We start from the raw sequence: 16,297 nt of genomic DNA on the forward strand, positions 1-16,297 counted from the left end.
CCTACTAGGAGCGTTGCAAATATAGATATAGTGATTTTTCGAGTTCTGCTATATTTTAGGCACATTTGATGCTAGTGACCTGAAATTTCGTATATATACGCGACCACCCGCGGTTGACCACCCAACTTTGATAGTTAAGTTCCTGGTAGCCTCCTCTATCGATGCCCTAAAAATGCTTTTTACGCCTCTTTAGGGGCGTGGCACACAAGAAAATACACTTTCATTTCATTTTTTATACCGTGAACCCATTGAAAATGGGAAATCAGGGTATATTGGTTTTGTGAAAAGTATGTAACAGGCAAAAGGAATCATCGCAGACCCCATAAAGTATATATGGACAATTCTCTAGTGGCGAATGTGACATTCTGAACTAGAGGTGGGCACGGGCGGGTTTTCATCGGGTACCCGTGAGCACCCGCGGTTACCCGTGGGTATGGGCTGAAAAATCGAGTTTCGGGTTGGGTGCGGGCGGGTGCGGGTTACGTCGCTCAACCCGTTTTACCCAAAAAAATCATATTTTGGAGACCGTCAAAATCATGATGGTTGAAATTTATGATATGCAAAATGATTCAATCGAGGACGCGAGAATTGAGAACTCTCCGACAAATTTGAATCTTGAATTTCTAGAGTTTTTGGACAAAAATCAACCAAAAAAAAAAAAAAAAAAGAAAACTTGATGAACCTGGTAAAAATGCAATTAATAAATATTATGCCACACGCTATAATTCAAAGTTGTCAGGCAACGGACCTTAAATTGTGGCAAAAAATATTTAATGTATTTCCCTCTTCTGGACAAATTTTAAATGAAAGGCGAACAAGGCTATTAAGCGCAAATCTTGATATGCTCATTTTTTTTTTATATAAAAACATGTAATATTTCTGTAAATAATATTTTAATTTTTAAGAATTAAATTGTTGTTATGTTTGAGAACAAAAAATTTGTTGTAATTTGCAAACCTGAACCCATTGAAAATGGGAAATCAGGGTATAAAAAAATATTCTTGATCAGGGCGACGAGCTGAGTCGATTTGGCCCTGTCCGTCCGTCTGTCCATATGTATATATATAAGAGCTAGAGCGCGGATATCGAGTATCAGTAAAAATTGATAACTCAAACCCGTTATTTTTTATCGATAAAAAACATTATCGAAAATCAGTTTTAACATTATATCTCCTACATTTTTAAAGCTAGAGTCTTCAAATTTTAAATGTATACTTATATGCATTTTATACAGTTTGGGCTTTTGTTAAACCCCCCACCTCTATATTCACCCCCTCACCATCAACTTTATAAAAGACGTATTTCTAATTCTAGAGAGTTGTGCTTTGGCAAATACACGCATATCCATGTTATAATCATAATCTTAAAGTTGCATGAAGATCGTTCATCGACAAGTAAAGTTATTAAACAATTAAGTTCCCATAGTAAGCCAACACTGCAGCCAATGCGTGTTTCTGTGTGCGTGCGTATACAGTCTCTACTAGAGCTTTCCTAGGTCCGTGTACAGCACGCGCATATCGAGTTTTGCTTTAAAAATCAATAACTTGCCCCGTCATTTTGCTATCGATTAAAACCCTTATCGAAAACCAATAATATACAAAATGCATATCTGCTACATCTTTAAAGCTAGAGTCGCCAAATTTTAAACATTGAATCACATGTACTTTATAGAGTTTCGGTTTTTGTTTTGTGTTCCTATACGTGTGCACGCATAGATTCAAACTTATTCTAGCATATTCATAGAATCACATTGCGATTGTTGTGCTTGAGCTCTCAAAATTTAGTTAAGGTTAGATTTGCTAGCTGCAGCGCCTGCAGCAGTGAATCTATTCTCGCTCATTATTGAAGGCCGTAAGCTATGACGCCTTGAGCTCGCTCCAATGTAAAATCACTCAAGACGTTTCTGGCCTATAGCGCACTGCTTCACTTGTTCGTTCATTAACTTTTTTCACTCTTGTTAATTAACATGGCTAATTAGTTGAGAGTGACAATAAAAGACAGTTTAAATCTATCTAATGAATACATAAATAAATATGTATGTATGTATAATAGCGCTAAGATTTTTGAGGCAATTTATGGTTACCTCAGTAGTATTTTAGTGAGTATTCAGGACAAGGAATTAAATAATTTGAGCTTTAGTGTACATTTTATACATATCAATATTGTGAACTGTATAAGTTAATGATTTTTTTATTTCATTTATATTTTGAAACCTATCGAAATTGAAATTTTGAACCCCACAAAATGTGATATTTTATTAGGTCGGTTCAGGGCAGAATCTAGTCGAGCACTCTCGAGTAGAGTTTTCTTACTTGTTATTGAAATAAATTTATTAAATTTAGTTTTGATTGGTTGTTTGCTCCTTTTGGTTTAAGTGTCCTCCGGGTATAACGAGAGTCGCTATACCCGTATTCCAATGTGTCTATTTTTATCGCACAAAAACAAGTACTAGTGTTCTAGTCGAGATATCTCGATGCGAGACATATGCACACGCACAAACACATTCATAAACACGTAGCCTGGCAACTAAATATCGTTTCTTTACAAGATTGGGGCGAATTAAAAAAAAAAACTAGTAAGAAGGCTCTAGTCGAGACTGCTCGACTACGAGATACCCTGAACCCTCCAAGCTCATATTCTAATTATTCTGCACTCCACACGTACGTATAAGAACACGCTCTGCTCACTGCGCAGTAAGTGACTTGGGATGCGCTTCTTATGTCGACGGAAGATCTTAATGAAACTTTCAAAGCGTGACTATATGATTAAATGGTGTGAACATTCCAAAGTCCAAGTCTTTAGTACTTGAAATACATTTTTTACAAATTGTGGGCGAAAATATGATAAACTTGTACTGCGTATGGTATACACGAGTCTGCATGCAAAATTTCAGATCTCTAGCTCTTATAACTTCTGAGATCTAGGCGTTCATACGGACAGACGGACAGGGCTATATAAACTCAGCCCGTCGCCCTGATCAAGAATATATATACTTTATGGGGTCTGCGATGATTCCTTCTGCCTGTTACATACTTTTCACAAAACCATTATTTCCGATTTCCACTTTTCAATGGGTTTAGGGTATAAAAAACAGTGTGTAACTTGTGACTAACTTGTACTATATATAATCTAATATAAATTCGCTATCGGCCTCATTGATTGGGTTAACTTAAGATTACGAATTCTTAAAACGTATCGAATTGGGTTATTTGATAATTTTCATACTTGTATGAATAACACCAGTGAGAAAGCTCTAGTCGAGACTGCTCGATTAGGCGTTCATACGGACAGACGGACAAAGCTATATAAACTCAGCTCTGCTAACTGCGCAGTAAGCAGCGACTGCGCTTGGGCTGTGCTGCAGTGGGGACAATATTATGAGAATTTATTAGTTGAATAATTTCTCTTCTAGTAAGACTATCTTTATGAAACTTTTAGAGCGTGATCATATGGCTAAAATGAGTGTACATTCCAAAGAATAAGTCTCTAGTACTTGAAATACGTTTTTTACAAATTGTGGGCGAAGGGAGCGTGGTATCCAAAATCCAAAATAAATTACAAAATCTTTGTATCCATTAACTAACTTCCCAATTTGAAGTCTTTAGGTCTAAAAGTGTTCAAATTAGACTGAAAAAACAAAGTCGATTTTTCGATTATTCTCGAAAAAAAAAGGTATCGGATGAGTTATTGAAAAAATAAGATAAAATTGTTTTGCCTATGGTATACAGGAGTATGCCTGCCAAATTTCAGCTCTTTAGCTCTTAAATCTTCTGTTACATACTTTTCACAAAACTATTATACCCGGATTTTTCATTTTCAATGGGTTCAGGGTATAAAAAACAAAAATGAGAGTAAGCGTGAATAATCTCTTGGGAATCAGTTGTTAGTGAACCGAACTGAAGTGAGGCCCATCATAAAACAGCCGTCAAGTTCAATTCATGTCTCAGTTTTATTGAGATTGCGAATCAATCGACATCGCAAAGGCAATCGTATTAGCAGATATAGATCGAATATATAAGTGAATGCTTGACTAGTTCCCTGTACAAGGTTCGTTCTGGAAAAATATGTAGGCGGTGACCTTTGATTCTACGTAAACTATTTATTGAAAATGAATACGATATTTTTGCTTATATAAAAGACGCGAGTTAAAATAATTTCAGCGTTCCTAAAATTGTGCTCTTCAAATTAATTGTATGTACATATAGAATTTTAAAAAGTGATAAACACGATAATTACAAATATTGTAAAGAAAACAAGTAAACATGCAGTCAGGCTTTACCGACATAAGAATACTCATTCACGGCTGATTTTCCTAGCTGCTATGCCACTAATTATATGTATATATATATATATATATATATATATATATATATATATACGTCATAAATTATTGATTTTGAGCTTTCAACCCGAATATATATTCTCTAGCACTAATAGTGCTCAAAATATAGCAGAATCTGTGGAAAACGCTATATAGCATGCATATCAAGGCGGCGAGCTAAGTCAATATGGCCATGTTGCCATGTGTTCGTATGAGCTCCGAGATCGCAGTAGATATGAGAGTAAAGACATGCAATTTTTGACTTTTTAAGAATGAAAAGTATTATATCTCATCAAAGAATACTCATATTTTATTGAAATAAATTTTGTTTTATACAAAAGTTAATCAGTTATGACAAGGCTCCTAATATTTGACCAGTTCTTAGCACAAGCAACCGGTAACCTAAATGCAAAATTTGAATTCTTACGCAAAAAAAATGTGAAAATTGCAGGGTATTTTTCGATATGCCTCGCCCCTAAAGACGAGCTAACATTATTTTTAAGGCATCGATAGAGGAGGCTACCAGTAACTCAAATTTGAAGCTTCTAACTCTTAAACTGTAGGAGATATAAACTTTTGTTGTTTGCCACGCCCCCTATGGGCGGACATATGTCTACCATAGCTCGTTAGACTTGGGTGGTCAACCTGCGTAAATATGCCAAATTTCTGGTCTCTAGCATTAATAGTGCCTAAAATATAGCAGAATTGGAAAAATCACTATATTTTTCCGCCCCTAGTAAGCGTAGATATAAAATTATTCCACCCATCTTTATAGATTCGAAACATCAGCTCACGTGCAAAATTTCAGTATTCTAGACTTACATTTTTAGGAGATACAGTTTTATCCGATTTACCACGCCCCAAGACGCGGAGATATATCGCCCATAGCTCGTAATCCTGGGTGGTCGACGCGGACCTTCATACAAAATTTCAGCTGTTGAAAAAAAAAAAACCTATGGGAACCTAACCCCCAAATTTATAGGAAAACTATGTTTCAGATAACGCGGATTTACATAGCGCGCAATTCTTCTGGAACGTAACTATCGCGTTATACGAGATATACCTGTATTTGAAATACGCTTTTTATGGTGAGGGGGAGGATAAAAGGGTTGGGGGTGAATTATAAAAAAAAATCGAAATTCTATAAATTACATATTAATGTACATCTAGCTCTAAAGGTGTAGGAGATATAATTTTATAACTTACTTTCGATAAGATTTTTATCGATACAAAAAAATAACGGGACAAAATATTGAGTTATATATACGGACATTTAAAAAAATTGAAGTCTCTAGCTCCTATATCTTCTTAAATCGACGCGTTCATACATACAGACGGACGGACGGACAGACAGACGGATAGGGCTAAATCGACTCAGTTCGTCGCCTTGATCAAGAATATATTGTATATACTTTGTGGGGTCTGCCACGCCTCCTTCTGACTGTTACATACATTTCAACAAAACCATTATACCCTGATTTCCTATTTCAATGGGTTAAAGGCATAAAAACGTTAAAACTATTCAAGTTAGCGGCACTGTACATATCCCAATTAAAACATTCGAGCCATTCAATTAATGTGATCATTGGCTTACTGGAAAACGCATTTTCCGATTGGCTAAGCCCCTAATGGATAGATCGGGATCATTTGTAAACCAATATACTTATTCACTTTTGCAATATACTAAAATGCTAGTTTGTATAATTTCAGTGAAATTTTTTTAATTTTGTAAACGTAAACATATATACCTGTCTATTCTACGACTAGATTTACATATAGATATGACAGTGTTTTCAAAATATGTTGGCCGTTTAACGGAAAAATATGAGCAATCTAGACTGCCAAAGCAAGCATTCAGTTATGCCCTAGTGGGTACTGCCTTATTTGCATTAACCATTAAGGTAACTGTACCATATATCCGAAATGCCCCATGCATTAAACACAAAAGTGAAAATGCGGGTGCACTTACACCGGCAGAGATATATGGGATGGACGAAGAATTTAAGCTCGCCGAGGCAGAGAAACTGCTGGTCGAGAAGCAATTGAAACAGAAAAATAAGCAATTACTTGAACCGGGCTTAAACAAGGAGTTTCTGAAGCAACTCGGCATGCTGGTTAGGATAATGATACCGCAAAAGTTATGCTATGAGACTGGGCTTCTAACTGTTCATACATTGTGTCTCATCTCCCGGACATTCCTTAGTATATATGTGGCAGCATTAGAAGGAGCAATCGTAAAGTTTATCGTCCGCAAAGATGTCAAACAGTTTGCACTCGTTTTACTAAAATGGTTTGGCATTGCAATACCTGCGACATTCATCAACTCAATGATACGATTTCTGGAGAGTAAGCTATCATTAGCATTTCGGTAAGTACTTTTATATATGTCTATAATACAGTGCTTATCATAATTATAGCCCACTTTTAATCCACTTAAACGAATCGGCTGAAAATTTTTCCCAAATGGAATATTTCCTCAAAATCTTCAAAAATGAGTAGTTCAATATTTCAATTATGAATGGCAAAAAACTTTTTCACTTAAAATTTACGATTTAATAACGATTTCTTAAAAAGAAGTAAAAAACAACAAAAAACAAAAAACAAAACAGCACCATTTTCTGTATCAAAATTATAGCCCATATTCATATTTTTGTAAAAAAAATCCGAATTCGTTGCGGATTAATGGAAAAACTAATGTTAATACTTAATCCGGCCTCCATTTGTCTTAGTTAACTCAAAAATTCTCTTCCTCACTAAATTTAATAAAAGGTCCTTTTCGAAACTTTGTTATTTAGTCATTGTCGTTTAGAATTTGCGTTGTAAGATATCCAACTGTCTCCAACTGGCGATTTTTGGCATACACATGTCTTGCAAGATTACCCCAGACATTTTTATCGGGTTGAGATCCCCAAAACATGCTGGCCAGTCAAGGACATCAACATGACATTCCTCCAAACACTCATTTGTACGTCTGCTCACATGGATTCTGGCATTATCCTGTTGGAAAACCATTGGTTTCTCACGTAATTCCCTTGAATATGGAATGAGAATACTATCCAGAGCCTGAATATACTCTTCACTGTTCATTCGGTTCGTTACAAACTTCAATTCCCAGGTACCAAATGAAAAAAATGGACCCCAAATTATGACGGAGCCACCTCCAAAGTTTGTCCTTGAAAAAAACATAGGATCCTCAAATCATGCTAATAAGTATCAAACCCATCAGGACCATCCAGGTTAAACTTCTTCCCATCAGAAAATACGACCTGTTAGGGTAAAAATTTATAAATATACTGTAAGCCAAAAGACGATGATTCAAACGCGCGTATGTCAGATCGGCCGCAGTATGTCCATCGGCAAAACCAAGTCGAGCAACCTTCTGGTGACTTAGCAACATGGATGCTTTGGTCAGTTTAGACCTATTTATGATTCCTGAGCTCTTAAGTACTCGCCAAACAGTCATCGCTGACATAGATTCGGCCACATGTGCGGCCAAAGCTATACAAGCGGTTGGGTTGTTGCTGGCTTTCTTAATAATTTTGCGTTTATCGTGCGCAATTAGTAACGGCTTTCACCCAGTACGTCTTCTTGATCCTTATTCTTCGGGGTTATCCAAAAAAATTTTAATTACACTTAGACTTTTTTTCAAAATTCGTAAAATACTCGAAATAGACTCTCCTGACTCGAAAAGTGAGAAAATACGGCCCTTTTCATAATAAGATAATTGTTTTCCAAGCGGCATCTCTTAAAAACTATCTAAATTTACTTAATTACAATGTCTGTAAAGCCAAAAGTCTGTTCCGCACTTAATAAATTCAAATTTGCGACAGTGGGCTATAATTATGATACACAAAAATGCAAGCAAAAATGCTAGCACAGAGCAAAAGTTAACGGTTCTTTCTTAGTTTTCCATAAATTGAACTAAAATTTTGATCAAATCTACTGAAAATGCTCCAGTCTATAATGTGCTGTAAAATTTATTTTTAAAAAACCTTAAAAATTTTGTTACAACGGGCTCAAAGTTTAAGGTGCAGGGTGGGCTATAATTATGATAAGCACTGTACTAAGGCAAACAAAAATAAATGTAGGGAACAATTCTGCTCACATTTACGAGCAATTTTGAAGAAACATTGATCCTGAGAATATAAGAATACCTTCGGTGTTGAAAAAGTTTGTTCTACATGTCTAGTCTATGTGTTCTCTGGTTAGTGGTATTGATAAGCAGTGATATTCATCCAAAATGATAACTAAAACTAACTGAAATTGCATAACTAACAATGCATAATATTTATTTAAAGATCTAGAGAAATCTGAACTGAACTTAAAGACATACTTTAATAATGATTTGTATTGTAAGAGAACATTTTAAATTAATATTCAGATAAACTTTTATACCTCCATGATATTAGCCAATTTATATGAATGTTCACTATCGAGTTTTATTTTCATAAATTATAATGTGTGTGCATCAGGATAGTTTTTACTCTTTTTTCCTGTCGCACGGATATCTGTTATCGCTTAAACATATTCGAAAGCCGAAGATAGCTTTTATTTATATATGTATATATGGGCAATTCTCCAGAAAGGTCAACCGCAGCCAAAATTCAATGAAAGCATGTTCTTCTAACATATTTTTTTATAACTAATCCATCAAATTTAACTAATATAAACCAATTTAACACTTTATCATAATACATCTCGAAATATTGAGACACAAAGCCGAATAAGTACAAAAGTTCTGTTTTGAGCATTTCTATTGCACATTTAGTTTTTATTACAATTACTGAAAAATTAAAAAAAAAAAAAAAAGTATAGTGGAAAAAATGTCTCATTCGACACGTCACCTTCGACCCTGATTAAAAATAAAAAATAAAAAAAAACTACTCAATATTTTTGAATCAAATAAAAAACATTGTAAAGATGTGCCAATTTCTAATAATTTTAAATTATTCGTAATAAATTGTCACTTAAGGTTTCGCCAAAATCTCAGGTTGAACTGTTCATTTAAAAAGCGACTTACTTTTTTTGTAGCCTGCGAACCTCTTGGTTTTTTGTGATTATCTTGAAAACTAACATTTGCCTAAAATCAGATTTAGCACCAACTATAGAGCTAATCAAGAGCTAAAGGATTTACTATTCGTCAAAATAAAAAAATGTTTTGGCATTCGTTTTTTTTTAACTTAAAAACGTACGAATGTTACATTCGCCACTAGAGGATTGCCCATATGCACATACAACCAGTTTGGCAAGAAAGTGTTTACACACAGGCAAAAAATTTGAATTTTTTGCTTTGAAGCGAAATAAAAATAGTAAGAATATGTATATTATAATTTTTTTTATAAGAAAATGTGTAAATTAAACTATAAACTATATTAGTAAGTAACAAGTAAGAAAACTCTAGTCGAGAGTGCTCGACTAGATACTACCCTGAACCCAAGTAATAAAAATGCCCATTTGGTATGGCTAAAATTTCAATTTGTGTGTGTGTATGTTTGTGAGTGTGTGTGTGTGTTTCTTGTGTAAGCTGAAAGACGCGAAAAATTATTGAAATAGTTATTACTCCAAGGGTTCAGGGCATCTCGTAGTCTTGCAGTCTCGACTAGAGCTTTCATACTTGTTTATTTATTTACTAATATAGTTTATAGTTTAATTTACCTATTTAAATTTTAAAAATTTGAATTTAAATTAAAAAAATTTGAATATGCATATTCTTATTGTTTTTATTTCGCTTCTAAGCAAAACACTAAAAATTTTTCTCTGTGTGAAACACTTTCTTGTCCAACTGTATGTAGGTATGTATATAAAAAATGATATATACACCTTTGAACAGAACTCGATTGGTGCGGCATTCATATCGTTTGTACTTCAAGAATCAGAACTACTATCGAGTATCGAATCTAGACGGACGCATCGAAAATGCCGATCACAGGTAATATATATATACATGTCATTTGTATAATGAATATTGTACATAGTTTTTTTTTTTTAATCTTTGTAGACTTACGGAGGATATTTCAGTATTTGCGAGCTCTGTAGCACATTTATATAGCAGTTTGACCAAACCTTGCTTCGATCTGATGTTGATTGGCTTGGCTTTAATGCGCTCCTCCAGAAAGATGAAAGCTAATATCTTATCAGGCAAGTGTTTATCTCATTGCTCTTTTTCTTATACCCTGACTCATTTAAAATTGAAAATCAGAGTATAATGGTTTAGTTAAAAGTATGTAACAGGAAGAAGGAATCATCGCAGACCCCATAAAGTATATACATATATTCTTGATCGATATAGCCCTGTCCGTCTGTCCGTCCGTCCTTCCGTCCGTATGAACGCCAAGTTTCAAAAGTTATAACAGCTAGAGAGGTGGAATTTTGCATGTAGAGTCGTATATACCTTACGCAGCACAAGTTTATCATTTTTTGTTTTGTCGAGGATAATCGATCAATTTATTTTGCTTTTTTCAATATAATTTGAACACTATTAGACCTGGAGATTCAGATTTACTGTGTATATACATTTAATATATATGCGAATATTTTGTAATCTCCGAGTCTAGCAGTCTCGACTAGAGCCTTCTTATTTGTTTCAAACTAGCTTTGTTTATTGATGTACATATTTAAAGGGCCTGCGCTATCAGTCAGCGTTATTGCACTTACCGCTCATATTTTGCGTGTTGTATCCCCTAAGTTTGGCCAGCTGGTATCAGAGGAAGCAAATCGGTATGGTTATCTAAGGCATATTCATTCACGCATAATTACAAATGCAGAAGAAATCGCATTCTATAGCGGACATAAAGTAAGTAAAAAATATCTTGAAAATATACTATATATATGTTGTAATTATATTTACAAATAGACTGAATACATTTTTATTATAAATACTTTTATTATTTAACAATCAGGTGGAGCTACAGCAATTAAGGCAAGCGTATAATCGGCTTGTTAATCAAATGAATAATATATTTAGTCAAAAACTTTGGTTTATAATGCTAGAGCAATTCTTTATGAAATATGTATGGTCCGGCACAGGCATGGTGATGGTTTCTCTGCCAATATTAACAGGAGCAGCTGTATCCACAACGACATCGTCATCCAATAATAAGACCATCGAAAGAACTGAGTCGAGTGTTAGTGAGCGAACCCAATACCTAACAACGTCCAGAAATCTACTGATTTCGGCAGCCGATGCTATAGAGCGTTTAATGTCCTCTTACAAGGAAATAGTAGCATTGGCCGGCTATACCTGTCGAGTAGCTGGGATGCTAGACGTTTTCGAAGAGACCGCTCAAGGCATTTACAGCAAAGCCTCGGTAATTGAGAATGAGGAAATAAATGGCATCATTGAGTTCCGTAACGGCAAACCCATTGCAAAGGGACGTATAATATATATCGATGATCCCAGCAACATGTCCATCAGCCTTCGAGCCGTTCCGGTCGTAACACCCAACTGTGATATTGTTGTTCCCAGTTTGACCCTTTGTATTGAACCGGGTTTTCATTTATTGATAACTGGTCCAAATGGCTGCGGCAAGTCCAGCTTGTTTCGCATATTAAGTGGTCTGTGGCCTATCTATGCCGGCGAGCTGCACATTCCCCGCCCTGTGGAAAATAAGCCCTGCATGTTCTATATACCCCAAAGACCATATATGTCAATTGGCAGCCTTTGTGATCAAATCATATATCCAGATACTCGTGAAGATATGAAACGAAAGGGTATTACTGAAAATGAATTGATGAGCATTTTAAAATTGGTCTGCCTAGAGCATATTGCACAACGGTAAGTACTTATATGGGCATAAAACATGTTTATCTTTTCTAAAATTCATTCAAATGTTTTTTATACCCTGAACCCATTTTCAATGGGAAATCAGGGTATAATGGTTTTGTTGAAATGTATGTAACAGGCAGAAGGAGGCGTGGCAGACCCCACAAAGTATATATATTCTTCATCAGGGCGACGAGCTGAGTTGATTTGGCCCTGTCCGTCTGTCCCTCTGTCTGTCCGTCTGTCCGTATGTATGAACGCGTCAATTTCAGAAGATATAAGAGCTAGAGACTTCGAATTTTTTTTTAAATGTCCGTAATTACAGCGCGCATATCAAGTTTATCATTAAAAATCGATAACTCATCCCGATCTTTTTTTATCGATAAAAAACCTTATCGAAAACCAGTTATAAAATTATATCTTCTACACCTTTATTGCTAGAGTCTCCAAATTTTTAATGTATGTTTATATGCAATTTATACAATTTCGGTTTTTGTTAAAATGTACCCCCACCTCTAAATTCACCCTCTCACCCTCACTTTTGTAAAAAGCGTATTTCAAATACTAGAGACTTGTGCTTTGGCAATTACATGCATATTCATGTTATAATCATAATCTGAAAGTTTCATGAAGATCGTACGTCCATAAAAAAAGGTATTAAACAAATAAGTTCTCATAGTAAGCGCACACTGCAGCCCATGCGTGTTTATGCGTGGGTGCTTGTGTGTGTATGTGTTTGTGTATGTGTGTGTATGTGTTTGTGTATGTGTATGTATGTGTTTGTGTATGTGTGTGTGTATGTGAGTGTGTGTATGCGTTTGTGTCTATGCGTGTGTGTGTATGTATGCCTGTGTGTGCGTACGTGTGTGTGTGTGTGCGTGTTTCTTGTGTAAGCTGAAAGACGCGAAAAATGATTGAAATATCTATTGCTCCAAGGGTTCAGGGGATCTCGTAGTCGAGCAGTCTCGACTAGAGCTTTCTTACTTGTTTAATTAGTATTTGGCTTTGGGGTGGTATAGCGGTGGCAGTGTCGTGGCGTCCTCGGGAGTTAGGAACTTAGTTTTCATAGATGGTAATACAAATATATGTACCTTTTTAAAGGAGAATTCTCTCCAAAGTGCCGAAACACTTGGTCTAGAAGGGCGATCCCATTTTTATCAGGCTAATGACTAAACACATACATCGGGTATTGTCCAGTCCTAGTTTATCTGGTTTATACACACATATACATACACACACATACACACACACACACACACACGCACACACAGGCATACATACACATACACAAACATTTACATACATATACACACACAAGCATAAACACGCATGGGCGGCAGTGAGCGCTTACTATGATAACTTAATTGCTTAATAACTTTTTTTGTGGACATACGATCTTCATGAAACTTTTAGATTATGATTAAAACATGGATATGCATGTAATTGCCGAAGCACAAGTCTCTAGTATTTGAAATACGCTTTTTACAAAAGTGATGGTGAGGGGGTGAATATAGGGGTGGTAAATTTGAACAAAAACCGAAATTGTATAAATTGCATATAAACATACATTAAAAATTTGGAGACTCTAGCAATAAAGGTGTAGAAGATATAATTTTATAACTGTTTTCGATAAGGGTTTTTATCGATAAAAAAGATCGGGATGAGTTATCGATTTTTAATGATAAACTTGATATGCGCGCTGTAATTACGGACATTTAAAAAAAATTTACGGACAGACGGACAGACAGACGGACAGGGCCAAATCAACTCAGCTCGTCGCCCTGATCAAGAATATATATACTTTGTGGGGTCTGCCACGCCTCCTTCTGCCTGTTACATACATGTCAACAAAACCATTATACCCTGATTTCCCATTGAAAATGGGTTCAGGGTATAAAAATTTTTGGGCAAAAAAGTCATTGAAAGTGAAGTACACGAAATAAGCTGTGAAATGGAAAAGCCAGTTATTTTAGTTTGTTTAATTCTAAATGTTATTTGTTAAAACAAAAAAATAATGAAGTGCCTTAATACATAATGATTGACTGATAAATAAAACCCCATATTAATTTTAGTTTACCGGGAATACTGCTTTAAAATTTTACTGTACCGCTGCACGAAATATGCTGTGAGCATACAGAACTGTACGTTCTGATATTGTCAGTTCTGAAAGATAGTCCTACTATAAGAGAAATTCAACAAATAAATTCTGATTTTATTGCCCACCCTGCAGCCCAAGTACAGCCGCTGTTGCAGTTAGCGGAGCGCGCATATATAGGTGCGTATGGATGCATAAAAGAAGTACAGAATGACTAGAATATGAGCTTGCAGGGTTCAGGATATCTTCTAGTCGAGCAGTCTCGACTAGAGCACTCTTGGCATTCGCAAGTTTAGAAATACTATCACTATTAAAATATAATCATTATTTAATTAGTAATTAAAACGAAATGCAAAAAATTCTCTACTAATAATACTGATACAACTTGTATAATTGTAGTGACAGCTTCGATGTGGTGCGTGATTGGAAAGACATTCTCTCCGGAGGTGAAAAACAACGAATGGCTGTCGCTCGTCTATTTTATCACAAGTATTAAATAAATAAATAGGTATTATATTTGAGTAATCTAATCTCTTTAAAGGCCACGGTATGCTCTTCTTGACGAATGCACTAGTGCGGTTTCAATAGACGTGGAAAGCTCAATATATGAAGTTGCTAAGAGCATGGGCATTACGCTATTGACAATCACCCATAGACCAACCCTATGGTAAGCCGAAATTTATAAATATAATTACCTTGCCATATACTATACATGTATTTGTATTTCTCAGGAAATTTCATACACATATTCTGGAATTCGATGGCCTGGGAAGCTGGAAGTTTAGGCAAATGGATACTAATGAAAAGCAAAAGGAACAAGTAAGAAAGCTCCAGTCGAGACTGCTCGACTAGGAGATACCCTGAACCCTCCAAGCTGATATTCTAATCATTCTGCACTTCTTTTATGCACACATACATACACATGCATCCACACGCACGCATAAGCCTGCGCTCTGCTAACTGCGCAGTAAGCAGCGACTGCGCTTGGGCTGCGCTGCAGTGTGGGCAATATTATGAGAATTTATTTGTTGAATAACTTCTTTTGTAGACATACGATCTTAATGAAACTTTTAGAGCGTAGTCATATGGTAAATATGTGTGCACATTCTAAAGCCCAAGTCTCTAGTACCTGAAATGCGTTTTTTACAAATTGGGGGGAGAAGGGGGCGTGGTATCCAAAATCTGTAAATTACAAAATCTTTGTATCGATTACCTTTATATACAACGCAAATTTGAAAACTCCATCTCTAAAAATGTTCAAATTAGGCTAAAAAAACAAAATCAATTTTTCGATTATTCTCGATAAAAAGTTATCGGTCGATTTATCGAAAAATAAAGCAAACTCGTACTGCGTATGGTACTCACGAGTATGCATGCCAAATTTCAGCTTTCTAGCTCTTATAACTTCTGAGATCGACGCACTCATACGGACGGACGGACGGACGGACAGACGGACAGGGCTATATCGACTCAGCTCGTCGCGCTGATCAAGAATATATATACTTTGTGGGGTCTGCCACGCCTCCTTCTGCCCGTTACATACTTTTTCACAAAACCATTATACCCTGATTTCCCATTTTCAATGGGTTCAGGGTATAAAAATTCGTTCATTAATATCTATATTGAGTATTAATAAGTATATTGTGAATAAAGGCTAAATATATATATTTATAGATCTGTAAAGAATTTGTTATTTTTTTTTATTCAATTAACTATTCAAACATTAAACATATTATAAATGATTCTTGCATTTCTGGTCTTTATATACATGTCTATCTATTAATTGATAATAAAAAAGAAATAAATAAAGACTTTTATCTAATATTTTTTCGCATTTTCATAAAAAAAATCAAGTAAGAACGTTGAATATGAACACAGAATACTCATTCACAGTCCGTTTTCCGATTTGTCACGCCCACAATTGGTATATATTTATACTTTTTGTGCAAATTAATAGAGATACTAGTAGAGATACAGCTACAGTCGCTAAGATTTGAATTTATATCTTTAAAATTGTAAATATTCCACGGCTCCTAAGAGGCGCAACAATTATTTTTCGGTCATCGATAATATCGACCAACGATCTGTAATCTAAATTTGAAGCTTCTAGATTTTAAAC

At 35.3% G+C, this 16,297-nt stretch overlaps 1 protein-coding gene across 10 annotated transcripts in view; it reads left to right on the forward strand.

Moving 5' to 3' along the window:
• The window catches only part of Abcd1 (ATP binding cassette subfamily D), a 24,674-nt gene extending 8,810 nt beyond the window's left edge, over positions 1 to 15,864 (forward strand). For 3 of the 10 annotated variants that reach the window (XM_089472693.1, XM_089472688.1, XM_089472690.1), the window contains exons 2-10: positions 6,032 to 6,689; positions 10,152 to 10,250; positions 10,320 to 10,459; positions 10,942 to 11,114; positions 11,221 to 12,095; positions 14,578 to 14,667; positions 14,720 to 14,845; positions 14,910 to 14,992; positions 15,776 to 15,864. In XM_089472693.1, the coding sequence (XP_089328819.1) occupies positions 6,103 to 6,689; positions 10,152 to 10,250; positions 10,320 to 10,459; positions 10,942 to 11,114; positions 11,221 to 12,095; positions 14,578 to 14,667; positions 14,720 to 14,845; positions 14,910 to 14,992; positions 15,776 to 15,792 (2,190 nt within the window). In that variant the 5' untranslated portion in view covers positions 6,032 to 6,102 and the 3' untranslated portion in view covers positions 15,793 to 15,864. The other 7 variants (XM_089472691.1, XM_089472687.1, XM_089472692.1 and 4 more) reach the window with 6 other exon arrangements.
• The last annotated feature ends 433 nt before the right edge of the window (positions 15,865 to 16,297 follow it).

Source organism: Drosophila arizonae, chromosome 6 (genome assembly GCF_054131065.1).
Source record: "Drosophila arizonae isolate 15081-1271.41 chromosome 6, UAZ_ARI_1.0, whole genome shotgun sequence".
NCBI classification, from domain to species: domain Eukaryota; kingdom Metazoa; phylum Arthropoda; class Insecta; order Diptera; family Drosophilidae; genus Drosophila; species Drosophila arizonae.